We start from the raw sequence: 19,104 nt of genomic DNA, 5'->3' as shown, positions 1-19,104 counted from the left end.
TCTGCAGTCCCTCCCTCTGGCCATGTTGTGGTCCCTTTTCCTTGTGGTGACCTGTCAGAGTTTGGTAAAAGGCTCTGAAATTTACGAGTAGGCCCAGACTTCTTTGTCTCTGAGTACATGTTGGCTGAAAACCCATTGCTTGAAAACGATAATGTTTAACCCACTACTGGATGGTTCCACACACACTCTCACATCTGAAAGTTGTCCAGTTAAACCAGTCTTCAACTCTTGACTTTAGGTAAATATTGGATCTGGTTTGGTCCAATATATTCTCTGGTGTTTTATATTTGTAATGCAGTTTTTTGGATAGTTTATTGAACTCTGTGTTAATCTTGTTTTAGTTGCTGCTTGTATCTCCAGCAGTTTTTGTTTCTGAATAATAAAACGTTAATTTCCATCCCTGTTGGTCTTATTCTCTGTGTAACAGGATCCATCAAAGACCAGACTCTGCTGAACCTGAACCCAGCTGTGTGTCCTTCAAGAGCGACCGGTCACATCAAGGCCTCATTGACTTTAAAGGTCAGCAACCCTCTGCTGAAAAGAGGTATGCTGTTAATATTATTATGACATCGCTGATTCATGTTTTAACATTTATGTATCCAGAGAAGTTTTAAAATTTATTTTCAGCATATTTCTTCTTCACATATATTTATATTCTCACATCTGAAAGCTGTCCAATAAGACCAGTCTTCAACTGTAGATCTCAATTCTCTAATATCAATAGGTCTAATATTATCTAGTGTTTTAGCCCCATTACAAAGCATTTTAAATCTCCCTTGGCCATAGGGTAGGATAAGAATCATGAATGGCAAAATTCTTCCCAAATGTTCTTCTCCAACTGGGAATACCAGGGGGATGGTTGAGATGTATGTGCCTCAGAGTGCTCCTTCCTGGGTAACTTCATTTGCACATCCCCCCTGGAGAACCAGTGACCCTTGGTAAGTATTTGTGTCACCTGGGTCAGGACACTATTTACCATGAGAAGACTTCTGCTATTTGAGTCTGGACACTTAAGGCCAAGTTTCAGTGAGTGGGTTCATGACCAGATTCCCCCCCCCCCCCCCCAAGTCTCCTGACCCAAATTGGTCAAAACGCAAAATTCTTCCTAAATGTTGGATGTGGGTTTGCCGGTTGGATGTTAGATCAGAAGTTAATAAGGGGAAGTTAAAAAAAGGAACCACCATCCAACAGTATCCTCAGTCCAGGTCAGCAGTTCTCCCCGACTACAAACAGGCTACAATCTAAGCTCTGCTTCCCCCTCCTGACTCGGCTGATGGTTTGCCAAAATTGTTTTCAGGCCAACAGAAGGTTTTTCACTGTTGACTCCCCAAACTTCTTCTACCTACAAATGTTTGCTTCCATGACCACAGAAGCTGCAGACCTCCTGGCATCATGATAACAGTCTGCTGCGTTAGGAGTCCTTCAGGCCAACCATGTTGTAGCCCTTGTTTATTTCTCAGTTCTTTCTGTTGATTCACAGTGGGGTCAGCAGTACCACCAACACTTTAATGTCAGGGGAAACCATCTGATTCAATGTTGTAAACAACACCTTAAGTCACAGGAAATTACCTTGTGTTTGTCGCTGTGTGGACAGACATGATGTGAGGTAATTCTTCTTGATTCCTCCACAGAGTGGACCAGGAGAGCTCAGAGGTTCCCAGTGGTCAGTCTGCCCATCAGCATCAAACACACCTGGACTCCATATTTATGGTCTGTACATGTACAACAACTACTTTTACATCTATTCTGTTCACAATCATCTCCATGCTGCACGTTTCAGACCAGTGGATTGTCAGTCTGTCCAACATGGATCTGATGTTTGCTTTAATGATTCCAGTTTGATTATGTCATTCATATAATCTTCTGTTCCAGCTGCTGGAGGAGAACATCGGCACGTTTGTGAAGAATGAGCTGAAGAAGATCCAGAAGGTTCTGAATCCAGATTACCCAGAATGCTTAGAGAGTCAGACGAAGGGTGAGGATGAAGAGCAGAGGAGCAGCAGAGATGCATTTCTGAAGATCACACTGCACTTCCTGAGGAGAATGAAGCAGGACAAGCTGGCTGACCGTCTGCAGCGCAGTAAGAGGATTTCCCTAAATATTTAACTTGCTGGACTAATGGGACGTTTACTAATGTCTCCAGAGAAGGGTCAAAATATGTTCCTGTTTTCTTTACAAAACTACTTAATGAGCTTTTTTGTTATGTATTCATTCAGGAAGTTCTGCTGGAGTTTGTAAACGTAAACTCAAATCTAACCTGAACAAGAAGTTCCAGTGTGTGTTTGAGGGGATTGCTAAAGCAGGAAACCCAACCCTTCTGAATCAGATGTTCACAGAGATCTACATCATAGAGGGAGGGACTGCAGAGGTCAATGATGAACATGAGGTCAGACAGATTGAAATAGCATCCAGGAAACCAGACAGACCAGAAACAACAATCAGAAGAGAAGACATCTTTAAAGCCCCACCTGGAAGAGATGAACCAATCAGAACAGTGATGACTAAGGGAGTGGCTGGCATCGGGAAAACAGTCTTAACACAGAAGTTCACTCTGGACTGGGCTGAAGGCAAAGCCAACCAGGACATCCAGTTCATATTTCCATTCACTTTCAGAGAGCTGAATATGCGGAAAGAGAGAAAGTACAGCTTGGTGGAACTTGTTGATCACTTCTTCAGTGAAACCAAAGAAGCAGGAATCTGTAGGTTTGAAGAGTTCCAGGTTGTGTTTATCTTTGACGGTCTGGATGAGTGTCGACTTCTTCTGGACTTCCACAACACTGACATCCTGACTGATGTTACAGAGTCCACCTCAGTGGGTGTGCTGCTGACAAACCTCATCAGAGGGAATCTGCTTCCCTCTGCTCGCCTCTGGATAACCACACGGCCTGCAGCAGCCAATCAGATCCCTGCTGAGTGTGTTGACATGGTGTCAGAGGTCAGAGGTTTCACTGACCCACAGAAGGAGGAGTACTTCAGGAAGAGATACAGAGACAAGAAGCAGGAAAGCAGAATCATCTCCCACATCAAGACATCACGAAGCCTCCACATCATGTGTCACATCCCAGTCTTCTGCTGGATCACTGCTACGGTTCTCGAGGACGTCTTGAAGACCAGAGAGGGAGGAGAGCTGCCCAAGACCCTGACTGAGATGTACATTCACTTCCTGGTGGTTCAGTCCAAACTGAAGAACATAAAATATGGTGGAGGAGCTGGGACCGATTCAAACTGGAATAAAGAGATGAAGAAGATGATTGAGTCTCTGGGAAAACTGGCTTTTGAGCAGCTGCAGAAAGGCAACCTGATCTTCTATGAGTCAGACCTGACAGAGTGTGGCATTGATATCAGATTAGCCTCAGTGTACTCAGGAGTGTTCACACAGATCTTTAAAGAGGAGAGAGGACTGTACCGGGACAAGGTGTTCTGCTTCGTCCATCTGAGTGTTCAGGAGTTTCTGGCTGCTCTTCATGTCCATCTGACATTCATCAACTCTGGAGTCAACCTGCTGTCAGAAGAACAAACAACCTCCCGACTGCCTAACGTCTTCAGAGTCAAACCTAAAGTAAAATGTCTCCTTCAGAGTGCTGTGGACGAAGCCTTACAGAGTCCAAATGGACACCTGGACTTGTTCCTCCGCTTCCTCCTGGGTCTTTCAATGCAGACCAATCAGACTCTCCTACGAGGTTTGATGACACAGACAGGAAGTAGCTCAGAGACCTATCAGGAGACAGTTGAGTACATCAAGAGGAAGTTCAGTGAGAATCTGTCTGCAGAGAGAAGCATCAATCTGTTCCACTGTCTGAATGAACTGAATGATCGTTCTCTAGTGGAGGAGATCCAACAATCCCTGAGATCAGGACGTCTCTCCACAGATAAACTGTCTCCTGCTCAGTGGTCAGCTCTGGTCTTCATCTTACTGTCATCAGAAAAAGATCTGGACGTGTTTGTCCTGAAGAAATACTCTGCTTCAGAGGAGGCTCTTCTGAGGCTGCTGCCAGTGGTCAAAGCCTCCAACAAAGCTCTGTAAGTGGGATTTATTAATCAATAAATACTCAGCTATCTTTCAACAGTAGTTAAATATAAATATCTTGTTTGCTTCCTGTTGTCTCTCCAGACTGAGTGGCTGTAACCTGTCAGAGAGAAGCTGTGAAACTCTGTCCTCAGTTCTCAGCTCCCAGTCCTCTAGTCTGAGAAAGCTGGACCTGAGTAAAAACAACCTGCACGATTCAGGAGTGAAGCTGATCTCTGTTGGACTGAAGAGTCCACACTGCACACTGGAGACTCTCAGGTCAGATCAAGAACAATAATCTTTGAAAAAAACAGCATTGTAAAAAAATACTTTGGAAACATTCAAAAATTGTGAATGTTTCCAAAGTATTTTATTCTGATTTTTCACTTCATAAAGAATGAAATATGAACTGTGGCTGAGATACACAAATAATTTATATTTTAATATCATGTGACTTTGATTAATGGACGTTTGTTTATTCCTGATTATACAAGAAGTAGATCCGTCCAGACAACCTGATTGGTCAGCTAGCCTTTTAACAATCACTGTAGTGTACGTGTAACCTCCACTCATAAACGTTTTTATAACTTTAAAGCATTAAATCTTCAAAATATACAGCCATGTGACACACCAATTGAAAGCTTAGACTCTCAGGATTCACACACACAAAGCATAAGATGATTTATAGCAGTTACACAACTGCTACAAAGTACAAAGAAAATAAAACAATACAGCCGTAGACTGCGAAGCTGGTGTCGAGAGTCGATTGTGCATTCATACCTTTGTCTTTCTCCCTTTAGCCACAATGTTGATATTGTAACAAAAACGTTTTTTTCCTACATCCCCAAGAGTCCAAGGAAATGGAATATCAAAGCCGTTTTATCCAAATCTAGCTGTTTGCCTCCCAATCTACGAGATACGAGGAATCCAACAAAACCTCTCATAAGTCAATCCGTCCATGCGAACCGGAGTTAGAATGTTGAAAGTCCAGTCATTACTCGGCATTAGATTGGGGTCACGCTGCCTTCGATCGACAGTTGCTTGAGCCAGTTACAATTCCATGGTACAAGACCCGCCTACCCTTTTAGCCAATGAGTAGAGGATTCCATTGATATATTGAAAGGCATTTTAACCCTGTGATGGCTGGCTCTGTGTTTCAGCATAAACAGTGACTGTTTTCATGTTTTCATTCCCCTGAGCAATATATAATTACTCATTTCCATATTTTTATGTAAATAGTTATCTCAAGTATGTGTATGACTGATGTGGGCATGTTTGTGTATTTGATAAGTGTTGTATTTTGCAGTTTTTTGGCTTTTTTCTTTGCACTTTTCAAATGGAAATCAGAAAAACGCACAGACATATCTGTAGAAATAAATTAATATAAAATCCATTTTTGAGTCTTTTGGCTTCTGGAATTTTTCTGTAGTAAGCTGAGACATGTGGCTATGACACTGTGTTGACCGTACCTCACTAGATGTGTTTATAGAAGTGTATTTTAATAATTTTACAGATGTATGACTTGGACGGAAATAAAAACCCTCCATTCTAGCCTCTGTAACTCTGTGTCAGTAAGGTCTAGAATCACCTTGACACTTGTAACAAAAACTTGAGTGTTTCCTTTCCAGTGATATCCCTGAGTGTCAAAGTATATGGGAGCTGTACCACTTTTAATTTGGGTATGTTGTTCAGACCAATAAGCTTGAAAATGCAGACGTTCGTTAAGAGGCTAGACATTTAGAACGTACTCAAATCAGCATGACAGCACACCCAGAGCCATTTGAGCACACCTGGCGCAACACATAAAATATTACTCCGCCATTTCCATGGCAACATTGTAACTTCTAGGGCTGAATCAAAAACAGTAACGTTAGCCTACAACATTGATACAATGGATTGTTTTGTTGTTAATTTTGATTTATATGGAGGACTTAGTTTTGATGATTGGTTGGAAGACGATGAGAAGTGAATCATTGGATGAAACGACATTTTTACACTCTGGAGTTAACTGTTACTTGAATAGTTTGGATCACATCAGTTGTTGGATCACATCAGCTGTTTGGATCACATCAGTTGTTTGGATAACATCAGCTGTGCCACTGACATGCCAATAATGAAGTTCGTGGACGTATGGTAGCAAAAAAGAAATGTCACTAAATATTTTTGTTATAACCAGATTAAGTTAGCCAAGCAGTTTGGTGTTTATATGTGCGGTAGTTATTACGTTTTGGAAAATTCCACGATCTCTACAATTACAAAGCTAACGTTAGCTTAACATAACTGGCTGACTAACGTTTAACAGGGAGGGACTACAAATGGTCTCTGTTTCTTTTCCTTATTTTAAGAGTGAATTGCCCCACAATATGAACACAGTTTGATTATAATTTTTATTTAGTTGGTAACCGTTGTTGTATAATCGCTTTATTTCACAAGAGGGTTTGATTTAACGTCATATTATCACTTCAGTCATGCTTAGCCGCTTCACTGTCATGCCAATAATGACGTTAAATCAAACCCTCTCGTGTAATATTGTTTAATTCAGTCACGATTAATTATCATGTTTCCAACTTGTTTGGAGTAGAGCAGCAGATATTTAAACATGCTGAGATGAGATTTCATGTACTGTATCACCAAAAGTCCAGCCTTAACATTTAAACACAATCGTTATCTGTCTTCTTCATTACCGTCCCTCCAACAAAGCTCTGTAAGTGTGTTTATTCAACATTAAATTCTCTGCTATCTTTCAACAGTAGTTTTATATGAATAACTTGTTTCCTTCCTGTTGTCTCTCCAGACTGAGTGGCTGTAACCTGTCAGAGAGAAGCTGTGAAGCTCTGTCCTCAGTTCTCAGCTCCCAGTCCTCTAGTCTGAGAGAGCTGGACCTGAGTAACAACGACCTAAAGGATTCAGGAGGGAAGCTGATCTCTGTCGGACTGAAGAATCCACACTGCACACTGGAGACTCTCAGGTCAGATCTTTGACTTTGGAAACATTCAAAAAATGTGAATGTTTCCAAAAGTATTTTATTCTGATTTAGAATCACTTCATAAATAATGAAATATGAACTGTGGCTCATATCCAGAAATAATTTATATTTTATTATCATGTGACTTTGATTACTGGACTTTTGTTTATTCCTGAATATACAAGTAGATCTGACCAGACAATCTGATTGGTCAGCTAGACATTTAGAACTTACTCAAATCAGCATGAGAGCACACCCAGAGCCAATTTAGCACACCTGGTGCATCAAATAAAATTTGATTCCGCCATTTCCATGGTAACATTGTAACTTCCAGGGCTGTATAAAAAAAACAGTAAGGTTAGACTACAACATTAATACAATGGATCGTTTTGTTGTTAATTTTGATTTATATGGAGGACTTAGTTTTGATGCATGGTTGGAAGAGGGTGAGAAGTGAATCATTGGATGAAATGACATTTTTACACTCTGGAGTTAACTGTTACTTGAATAGTTTGGATCACATCAGTTGTTGGATCACATCAGCTGTGTGGATCATATCAGTTGTTTGGATAACATCAGCTGTGCCACTGACATGTCAATAATGAAGTTCATGGACGTACAGTAGCAAAAAAGAAATGTCATTAAATATTTTTGTTTTAACCAGATTAAGTTAGCCAAGCAGTTTGGTCTTTATATGTGCGGTAGTTATTACGTTTTGGAAAATTCCACGATCTCTACAATTACAAAGCTAACGTTAGCTTAAGATGACTGGCTGACTAACGTTTAACAGGGAGGGACTACAAATGGTCTCTGTTTCTTTTCCTTATTTTAAGAGTGAAATGCCGCACAATATGAACAAAGTTGGATTATAATTTTTATTTAGTTGGTAACCGTTGTTGCATAATCGCTTTTTTTCACGAGAGGGTTTGATTTAACGTCATATTATCATTTCAGTCATGCTTAGCCGCTTCACTGTCATGCCAATAATGACGTTAAATCAAACCCTCTCGTGTAATATTGCTTAATTCAGTCACGATTAATTATCATGTTTCCAACTTGTTTGGAGTAGAGCAGCAGATATTTAAACATGCTGAGATGAGATTTCATGTACTGTATCACCAAAAGTCCAGCCTTAACATTTAAACACAATCGTTATCTGTCTTCTTCATTACCGTCCCTCCAACAAAGCTCTGTAAGTGTGTTTATTCATCATTAAGTTCTCTGTTATCTTTCAACAGTAGTTTTATATGAATAACTTGTTTCCTTCCTGTTGTCTCTCCAGACTGAGAGGCTGTAACCTGTCAGAGAGAAGCTGCGAAGCTCTGACCTCAGTTCTCAGCTCCCAGTCCTCTAGTCTGAGAGAGCTGGACCTGAGTAACAACGACCTAAAGGATTCAGGAGGGAAGCTGATCTCTGTCGGACTGAAGAATCCACACTGCACACTGGAGACTCTCAGGTCAGATCTTTGACTTTGGAAACATTCAAAAAATGTGAATGTTTACAAAGGTATTTTATTCTGATTTAGAATCACTTCATAAAGAATGAAATATGAACTGTGGCTGATATCCAGAAATAATTTATATTTTAATATCATGTGACTTTGATTACTGGACTTTGTTTATTCCTGAATATACAAGTAGATCTGACCAGACAATCTGATTGGTCAGCTAGACATTTAGAACTTACTCAATTCAGCATGACAGCACACCCAGAGCCAATTTAGCACACCTGGTGCATCAAATAAAATTTGACTCCGCCATTTCCATGGCAACATTGTAACTTCCAGGGCTGTATAAAAAAAACAGTAAGGTTAGACTACAACATTAATACAATGGATTGTTTTGTTGTTAATTTTTATTTATATGGAGGACTTAGTTTTAATGAATGGTGAAGTGAATCATTGGATGAAAGAAAATTTTTCACTCAGGAGTTAACTGTTACTGGAATAGTTTGGATCACATCAGCTGTTTGGATAACATCAGCTGATTGGATGACATCAGCTGTTTGGATAACATCAGCTGATTGGATGACATCAGCTGTTTGGATCACATCAGCTGTGCCACTCACACGTTAATAATGAAGTTCGCGGATGTATAGTAGGAAAAACTTTTTTTAGTAGATATTTTAGTTATAACCAGATTAAGTTAGCCAAGCAGTTTGGCGTTTATATGTGTGGTAGTTATTACGTTTTGGAAAATTCCACGATCTCTACCATTGCAAAGCTAACGTTAGCTTAAGATGATTGGCTGACTAACGTTTAACAGGGAGGGACTACAAATGGTCTCTGTTGCTTTTCTTTTTTTTGAGAGTGAATTGCCCCACAATATGAACACAGTTTGATTATAATTTTTATTTAGTTGGTAGTCGTTGTTGTATAATCGCTTTATTACATGAGGGGGTTCGATTTAACGTCATATTATCACTTCAGTCATGCTTAGCCGCTTCACTGTTGTGCCAATAATGACGTTAACCCTTTAAGCGCCAAAGTCGCAAAATTGCGACATGACGGCGTACTGAATCAAACAGCTGTTTTCTCTGAATAGAGTGTTATATGTCATTCATACTCCCCTCCACTAGTTGGCAGACATCCCGTACTTAGACCTTAGCTCAGAAATACGTCATGCTTCAATGCAAAATGTTCGAGAAAATCCCAGCCAAACGTGACTTTTTTTGTCAAAAGCGACTAGCGACTTTTGTGGTGTTATTGGAGACTTTTGTGGTGTTTGGAGACTCGTGAAAGCACGTATTACTCACCAGTTATGTGCTCAACGAGGAGCGGGTGCTGCCGTGAGCACCTCCCCCGTCCAAAAGCACTCACAGGCGGTCAGTCTCTCAGTAGCCTCGCACAGCGAGCAGAGAGGAGACACACAGCGCTCCGCGTCCAGCCTGCATTGAATCGCGTATGCAGCGCCGTTCTTGCCCTGGCTTACAGAGCGGGGTGTAAATGTAAATGTTTCTTCACTCTTACACAAAATAATTAGGGACACGACGCGGTACTGAATCAAACTGTTGTTTTCTCCGAGAAAAAGTTACACGAGGAGCGGGTGCTGCCGTGAGCCCCTCCCCCGTCCAAAAGCCGTCACAGGCGGTCAGTCTCTCAGTAGCCTCGCGCAGCAGTCACAGCCTGCCGTCAGAGCAGAGAGGAGACACACACCACTCCACGTCCAGGCTGCACATGGACAGCTTTCTGTTTACATGTATATGCTACTATATGGCACGGTAGTCATCATTTTGAACTGTTTTTGTAATTATCATGTTTCAGACTTGTTTAGAGTAGAGCAGCAGATATTTAAACATGCTGAGAAGGGATTTCATATACTGTATCACCAAAAGTCCAGACTCAACATATAAACACAATCGTTATTCGTCTTCTTATATGACATTTCTCTAAAGTTTAAGCTTTATTAAAGTTAAACCACCCTTGTCATGTCAGGATTTAAAATTTACCAATTTGGAAATCATTGAATTTTTCCAAAGCATCTGGTTCTTATTTATAATATGTCGTAAAGCACAAAGTATGAACTATGGCTATGGCATTTTTTTGAAATCGTATGTGAATTTGAATACTGGATGTCTTTTTACTCCTCATTCAGTCACAATTAGTTATTCTGTTTCCAAATTGTTTAGAAAATGGATTTGATATTCTATCTCACCAAAAGTCTGGAGACTCTCCGGTCAGGATTCATTAACCTATTCAACTGATGACGATTTAACTTTAGTTGATGAAACAGCTGCTTTGTGCCTGTTGATACGATAAACTTGGGCAGTAGTTATTAATTATATAATTATTAATTTCTAGACTCAGAGTTACTTTCCATGAGGATTTTTCATTGTTTATTTTTGTTGTTAAATAATTAAATAGAACAGTTGATTTTAATGGTGTATTCTAAATCTGGACCAAAATGTACCTGGACAACAAACAAACATAAAACTAACACATGGCTCCACGTGTTGACAGAGGGTTCCTGTGTGTTGTTCTGTGTGTTTGCAGTCTGTCAGGCTGTCTGATCTCAGAAGAAGGCTGTTCTTCTCTGGTCTCAGCTCTGAGCTCCAACCCCTCCCATCTGAGAGAGCTGGACCTGAGCTACAATCATCCAGGACACTCAAGAGTGAAGCTACTGTCAGCGGGACTGAAGGATCCTCTCTGGAGACTGGAGACTCTCAGGTACAAACACTGATGAACAAAAAGGAGATATTTGTGTAGGAAGTTGAAAAGGAGAACATCTCAAGGAACTAAAATAATAACTCCCTCTTGTTAATACTTGATGTAGTTTGGACATATATCTGTAAGTTAAAGGAACTGTCCGTGATTTGAAGAAACATCCTTTTTTTTCCTCTTTCCCGGGATCAAATCAGTTTCAACTGGACAGAGAAAGGTCCAGGACAGGTTTAGCCTAGCTTAGCACAAATCAATGTGCTTTCTACGCTGTGAGAAGAGTGTGTGGATGAAGCATTAATTTACTCTTTCGGCAGATTCATTAGCTAGAGTTTTAAAATGTCAGTTGCCAGTGCTGCATGGCTCATGTGCTCGATCAGAGACGTACACTGACATCTTGACCAATTATTGTACAAAGTTCCTCTTGTGCTGGGAGAGTACCAACTCTAAGGTTAAAAAGTCCCTCAAAACGCTCTTTCCTAGTCCCTGCGGTGCAAACACAATATATGTGTGTGTTAGAGTGATGTAATGTTGATGTTTCTCTACAGAGAAAGGTCCACTGTTGCACCAAATATTCGTTGTTATGACTCAATCTGTAGATCAGAGGTGGGCCGTCAGGGCCAGCAAGGCCTTCTCTGCTAGCCAAGAAAATTATATTTTTATAATTAACGGCCTATATATTAATTTCTAAAATAAATATATATATTTATAAATTTTATATGTATTTTATATATTGTATATGCTGCAAGTTCATTTACATTTTTAGATGTAAAGTTAATGAAAGAAAGGTGGGTGTACTTTTTCTTCACATGATGAGCAGCTTATGAATCGCAAATGGATCTGAATGAAGAAACGTAAAAAAAAATTCGGCTCCCTCAGCCGAATAGTGTGGGTAACAGATCAATTATGTTGCTCATAATCAAAGCCCTGGAACCATATAGGAGACTTTCTTGTCTTGATCAGCTAATTAATACTGTCCTTCGCCACGGTCTGCATGCTGACGCACTGCCCGACAACAGTGCTGCAGATGGGGGAGACACGATGTAGCCCAGTTTACCTCACACTCAAGTCAGTGCAGGACATCCACCCAGAGCTACGGGAGAAGCTGGAGAGGCAGAGCTTGCTCCCCACTGAATAAGACTAATAAAGTAATGATTAAAAAAACGCAAATGCTTGATCAAGGGCCCTGCCCGGCTCGGCCCGATCATAGCGGAAAATATCGGCCTGCTGATAGGAGTGGGGGGTCACTGTTTTTTAGATGTAGTCAATATTTGATTGCACATTTTTGAATTTTGATGAATAATGGGAATTGGCCTAATTTAGCTCTGCATGCGTTGTTTGTGGTTTTTCTGTGCACCTGAAAGATGCTTTTACAGAATTCTAGATGTAGGATTTCAACTGGGTTTTTGTCCAAATGGGCCGAATTCTGGTAGGAAATAGGACCCCACACCTCACTACCATAGAGGAGAATTGGTTCTATTACAGATTCATATAATTTGAACCAGATTCTAATTGGGATTTTAATGTAGATTTGACTTTTTATTGCAAAAAATTCCCTGCGTGCTTTCTCTCTCAGCTCCATTATCGCTGGGTTAAAACTTCCAGTGGAACTTATTTTCAGTCCTAAATAATTGTAATGTGTACAGTGGTCTAATGTATGTGTTCCTAACGTGAAGCTGTATGTGTTTCCTTGAGATCTGGATCTTTTTTGAAAAGTCATTATCTTTGTCTTTTGAGTGTTTACTGCCAGGGCCCAGGTCTGGCAGTACTGCTCCAGCAGGTCCAGGTTCTGCTGTAAGCCCTGTTCTGTAGGGGACAGCAGAACCAGGTCATCTGCATAGAGCAGGAACTTGATCTCACAGTCGTGTAGAGTGAAACCAGGTGCTGCTGATGTCTCTAGGATGGTGGCCAGCTGGTTAATATAGATGTTGAATAGAGTGGGACTCAAACAGCAGCCCTGTCTCACTCCACGCTTCTGACAGAAGAATGTTGTTCTTTTGTTGCCAATTTTAATACTGCACTTATTGTTAGTGTACGTTGATTTAATGATGTCATATGTTTTACCCCCTACACCAGATTCAATAACTTTGTAGAATAGACCACTGTGCCAAATAGAGTCGAATGCCTTTTTGAAATCTATGAAACATGCAAAGATTTTGTTGTTGTTTTGGTGAACACGTTTGTCTATCAGGGTGTGTAGGGTGTAAATATGATCTGAAGTGCGGTGTTTTGGTACGAATCCAATTTGAATTTTACTCAAGACATTGGCCCTCATTTATGAAACGTCCTACGCAAAGCAAGGGATTTATAAATTTGAACGTGAGCGTAGGCTGCGATAAAATCTCACGTCTGGTCTGAACTCATGTATGCAAGTTTTCGAGTCAGTGTGGATTTGCGGTGCAGCATGTAAAAAGTTTAAGAGGAGAAGGAGAAGTCATCAGTTGATCACTTATCAGCAATGGCAGATCTGGCTCTTTTGAAAGACATCTATTCGCCGGTACAACAGTGCACACGTATGCGCACGGGCCACGGTGGAGCGCTCCATCGGATTGATTAAGGGCAGATGGCTCATGGTCTTGCATCAGCGGGGGGACCCTACTATACTCGGCAGAAAAAGTCTGCAACATTGTTTTAGCCTGTGGGGTTCTGGAGCCAGATGTCCCGATGCCCAGAGAGCAGAGTCCAGCACAGCCCCAACTGGGGCTATACCAAGGAGACAGGATATTATTCCTCACTTTTAGAAGGTATAGTGTTATGTTTGGCAATGATATTCAATACAGGAAAAATGACGATGCACAACATTTTTATTTATTCTTCAGGTTTTCCTTTCTCTTTTAAAGTGTCGTTAATGGCCACAAGTGAACGATTTATTTCTGCCATTGACCGACATATTTCGGATTGTTTTTCCAGCCCCTCTTCTGTCAGGAGACAGGGTCGGGGTGGTGGTCCTGCACGGGGGGCGGAGGACACGCGCTCTCCCTCACAGCTGTTGCCTGGCTCTGACTCATGGAAAAAACACGAGAAAAATAAAAGACACTGCTTGAACTCCGCTACTGTGTGTTTATTTAAATATAGGTAAACCATGTAGGCCTAAGAGATTGCAATATAAGCCTCTATATTACTATTAGAACTATAGCATACATATGTCAAGGATGTATACATTAAATAAACCTCAGCTGGAGTCTGATTTACTACGGCAACACTGTTGACTGCATCAGTGATCTCTTTCCATTCCACATTCTTTCTACAGCCTTTAATACCAGTTTTCAGGCTGCCAAATAGTACACACGTTAAATCTACAAACGTTAGTGCAAATGAACCTGAGATATCAGGGTTTCAATCTCCACCTCTGAAAAGTGCCGCTTCTCAGCCGGATTACGTCTCGCCATGTCGTAAACTGTAGGGGCGAGGCCTCAAAACCGAGAATATATTGGGGCGTAATATTTAAATTACGATCGTTTCCAGCCGCTGGATTTATCAATGTATGACCATTCTTACGCTCTGATTGGTGTGATACGAACGTTTCATGAATCACATGTGAAGCCTGTCGTAAGATGATTTCTGCGCTCATATCTGCGATGGTTTCTACGTTAGGTTGATAAATGAGGGCCATTGTGTTTGGTAAGGAAGTTTATGAGTCTGGAGTTGATGATGCTACAAAGGAGCTTCCCCAGATTACTGTTCACACAGATGCCTCGGTAATTATTTGGTTCAGATTTATCTCTAGATTTGTATATTGGTGTGATGAGACCATGATTCCAGATGTCAGGGAAGTAACCTACACTCAGAATCAAATTAAAGAGTTTCAGAACGGCCAATTGAAATTTTGGGCTGGTGTATTTCAGCATCTCGTTCATGATGCCATCGAGACCACTGGCTTTTTGGGGTTTTAGTGCCCGGATTTTGTCTCTTAGTTCCTGTTCATTAATGGAGGAGTCGAGAGGATTCTGGTTGTCTTTTACAGCCAATTCTAGTTCATTCAGTTTTGTTATTTTGGTTTTGATTTGTGTCTGGGTTACTTGGTAGTAGCTCATAGAGTGTTTCAAAATGGCCAACCCATATGTCTCCTTTCTGTATCGCAAATTCTACAGGTTTGGATTTTTAAGATTTTTCCATTTTGCCAGAATTGGTTTGTGTTCATGGACTCCTCGATTAATGTCAGTTGTTTGTGTGTGTGTGTGTGTGTGTGTGTGTGTGTGTGTGTGTGTGTGTGTGTGTGTGTGTGTTGTGCTTTTTTGATTCTGAGAGTACGTTTGTAGTGTTTAAGTGTGGCACAGTAAAGAAGGCATAAGTCTACATTTCCTGGATCTCTGTGTTGTTGGTTAGATAATTGCCTAACATTTTGTCTAATTTCTTTACATTCTTTGTCAAACCAATTATCATCTTTGGGATTCTTAGATTTATTTTTGGATAATTTAAATTGTGATGTTTTTGCAGTTTGCATGATGATGTGATTGACATGTCTAACTGCATTATTTATGCCTTCTTGACTGTGTACATATGTGGTGTCCAGAAAGGTATCTAGTAGTGTTTGAATTTCGGGTGAGCTGATTGCTTTCTGGAACTCTTCTGTGCTGTTTTCAGCCCATCTGTATGATTTCCTGATGTTAAACAGCTTACTGGGCTGTGGGGGGGTGGTGTTGTTTGTCACTGACCTTCTGAGAAACACAGTAACTTGGCTGTGGTTAGACAGTGGGGTCAATGGTTTAAAGGAGAATTCAGGCCAATTTTTACATTAATCGTGATTGCTATAGCTACGCGAGTACTTTTCATAGAAAAAACCCCGCAGGTAAAACGGAGAAGCTGCAGCTACGTACTACAAGCGTCCCCTGAGCTAAAACGGCAGTTGTCGGGGCAAGTTTTAGAGTGCCTTTGTACCTCTTAACAGACACAAAATGCATCTAATATGTCTGTGCCACATGAACAGGGCCCTTACATGTCAACAAGATGCGTTTACAACTCAGACATTGTTTAAATTCACCTACCCTGGTCCCTGTCTCAATCCTGCCGGTAGCTAGCTTGCCTTGCTAGCTGATAGCCATTAGCTGCTAGCTGCCCTCCGGTGAGTGTATTCAGACAGGCTTCTGTGATAATCATCCCAATAACAATCCATGGAGTGGCGGTGGTGTGGATATGTCCTCCAGAGGACAGGTCATGTCACGTCTTGAAGTGTATTCCCCCATAAAAAGAACAGTAGTGCGGTAGTAGCTGTTAGGTGCTAGCTGCTGCTCTGCTGCTCCCTCTGCTGTTACTTAGCATGCTATGTTAAGTTAGCACAGGCTAGCCTTGATTTGTTGAGGTAGAAATTAGAAATTAAACTACTGTGGGTATGAAGGAAGCTTACCTCACTACTCTACTACAGCTTGGGAAGGAGATGGTGCTAGCCTTTTGGTGGTTTTTCCTTTTGTTTGGAGCCTTTTGGTCCTTAGCTTAGCGTAGCATAGCCTTCTTGCTCCTCTTCTCTGTCCTTAGCTGTTGTGTTAGCAGAGTTAGCTGTTGTGTTAGCAGAGTTAGCTGTCGTGTTAGCAGAGTTAGATGTTTTGTTAGCAGAGTTGGCTGTTGTGTTAGCAGAGTTAGCTGTCGTGTTAGCAGAGTTAGATGTTTTGTTAGCAGAGTTGGCTGTTGTGTTAGCAGAGTTGGCTATTGTGTTAGCAGAGTTAGCTGTAGTGTTAGCAGAGTTAGCTTTTGTGTTAGCCGAGTTAGATATAGTGTTAGCACAGTTAGCTGTCGTGTTAGCAGAGTTAGCTGTTGTGTTAGAGGAGTTAGCTGTGGTGTTAGCAGAGTTAACTGTCGTGTTAGCCGAGTTAGCTGTTGTGTTGGAGGAGTTAGCTGTTGTGTTAGCAGAGTTAGCTGTTGTGTTAGCATAATTAGCTGTTATGTTAGCAGAGTAAGCTGTCATGTTAGCATGGTTAGCTGTTGTGTTAGCAGAGTTAGCTGTCGTGTTAGCAGAGTTAGCTGTTGTGTTAGCAAGGTTAGCTGTCGTGTTAGCAGTTAGCTGTAGCGTTAGCAGAGTTAGCTGTCGTGTTAGCAGAGTTAGCTGTTGTGTTAGCAGAGTTAGCTGTCGTGTTAGCAGAGTTAGCTGTTGTGTTAGCAGAGTTAGCTGTTGTGTTAGCAGAGATAGCTGTTGTGTTAGAGTAGTTAGCTCTTGTGTTAGCATAATTAGCTGTCGTGTTAGCAGAGTTAGCTGTCGTGTTAGCAGAGTTAGCTGTTGTGTTAGCAGAGATAGCTGTTGTGTTAGAGTAGTTAGCTCTTGTGTTAGCATAATTAGCTGTCGTGTTAGCAGAGTTAGCTGTCGTGTTAACAGAGATAGCTGTTGTGTTAGCTGAGTTAGCTGTTGTGTTAGCCGAGTTAGCTGTTGTGTTAGCACAGTTAGCTGTTGTGTTAGCAGAGATAGCTGTCGTGTTAGCAGAGTTAGCTGTCGTGTTAGCAGAGTTAGCTGTTGTGTTAGCAGAGTTAGCTGTTTTGTTAGCAAAGATGGCTGTTGTGTTAGCAGAGTTGGCTATTGTGTTAGCTGTAGTGTTAGCAGAGTTAGCTGTCGTGTTAGCAGAGGTAGCTGTTGTGTTAGCATAATTAGCTGTTTTGTTAGCAGAGTTAGCTGTAGTAACTTACGAGATACACTCTTGGATCCATTAGCGCCTGCACTAAGCTAACCAGCTGAGAATGCTAACTCTCCCAATGTTGGACCCAGGTGAAAAAGCTTCTGGGGGTGTTTGCCTCGAGGTTGTGGAGCAAAGGACCCTCGGGTGAAATTACTCCCAACCATCACTTTAACATCTGATTTATTTTTATTTAGTAGGTTTATCTCAGTTTAAAACTGTTTATTTGTTATTTCTGTAGAGCTCTTTCTCTCTCTCCCTTTGTCTTTCTCTCTGTCTCTCTCTCTCTCTCTCTCTCTCTCTCTCTCTCTGTCTGTCTCTCTCTGTCTCTCTCTCTCTCTGTCTGTCTGTCTCTCTCTCTCTCTCTCTCTCTCTCTCTCTCTCTCTCTTTCTGAGTGATGTAATGCCCCCCCCCCTCCTCCTTTCAGGGTGGAGCCTGCTGGAGTCTTTTATTTGACACCAGGTCCATGGAGATGTAAGTGTGTTTTTAATTTCAGTCATCAAACTGTGACATCACTCATTCAACCCTCTGATGTCATCATCTACGTGCTGATTGGTTAATAACTGCAGCTGTGTTGTGTCTCCTTCTCTCCGTCAGATTCCTGTGAACTCACACTGGACACAAACACAGTGAACAGAAAACTCAAACTGTCTGACAACAACAGGAAGGTGACACGTGTGGAGGAGAAGCAGTCATATCCTGATCATCCAGAGAGGTTTAACTACTGGGAACAGCTGCTGTGTAGAGATGGTCTGACTGGTCGCTGTTACTGGGAGGTCGAGAGGAGAGGATGGGTTTATATATCAGTGAGTTACAGAGGAATCAGGAGGAGAGGAGGCAGTGATGACTGTTTGTTTGGAGGTAATGATCAGTCCTGGAGTCTGAGCTGCTCTGATGATGATTACTATGTCTGTCACAATAGCATACCAACATCCATCTCCTCCTCCTCTGTCTCTAACAGAGTAGCAGTGTATGTGAACTGTCCTGCTGGCTCTCTGTCCTTCTACTCAGTCTCCTCTGACTCACTGATCCACCTCCACACCTTCAACACCACATTCACTCAGCCTCTCTATCCTGGGTTCAGGTTCTGGTCTCCTGGTTCCTCAGTGTCTCTGAGTCCTGTGTAGGACGGAGAGTCTCCTCCTGTTTCTCACTGCTGATCAGTTGAGTCTGTACAGGATCACACTTACAGAAATATTTCAGGTTATTGTTATGAACTAATGAATGAACTTTGTATAAAATAATTCAGAATGATTGAACAGATTCCTCGTGAACATTGTAAACTTCTTCCACTTCCAGTCCTTTAAAGATGGAAGCTGTGATCATGAAATTGTAGAAATGCCGTTGACTTGTGTCATGTTTAGTTTTGAGTTCTGTCTC

The 19,104-nt window shown here is 41.3% G+C and overlaps 1 protein-coding gene across 1 annotated transcript in view; it reads left to right on the top strand.

Moving 5' to 3' along the window:
• The window catches only part of LOC116037180, a 9,902-nt gene extending 5,786 nt beyond the window's left edge, over positions 1 to 4,116 (top strand). Inside the window, exons 5-9 of the mRNA XM_036001126.1 lie at positions 428 to 544; positions 1,481 to 1,484; positions 1,873 to 1,929; positions 3,659 to 3,752; positions 4,112 to 4,116. Of these exons, the coding sequence (XP_035857019.1) occupies positions 428 to 544; positions 1,481 to 1,484; positions 1,873 to 1,929; positions 3,659 to 3,752; positions 4,112 to 4,116 (277 nt within the window). The remainder of the gene's footprint in view (positions 1 to 427; positions 545 to 1,480; positions 1,485 to 1,872; positions 1,930 to 3,658; positions 3,753 to 4,111) is intronic.
• Positions 4,117 to 19,104: the final 14,988 nt, after the last annotated feature.

Source organism: Sander lucioperca, chromosome 5 (assembly GCF_008315115.2).
Source record: "Sander lucioperca isolate FBNREF2018 chromosome 5, SLUC_FBN_1.2, whole genome shotgun sequence".
Classification (NCBI taxonomy): domain Eukaryota; kingdom Metazoa; phylum Chordata; class Actinopteri; order Perciformes; family Percidae; genus Sander; species Sander lucioperca.
The sequence above is the reverse complement of the archived record's forward strand: the minus strand, read 5'-3'. Positions and strand labels throughout refer to the sequence as shown.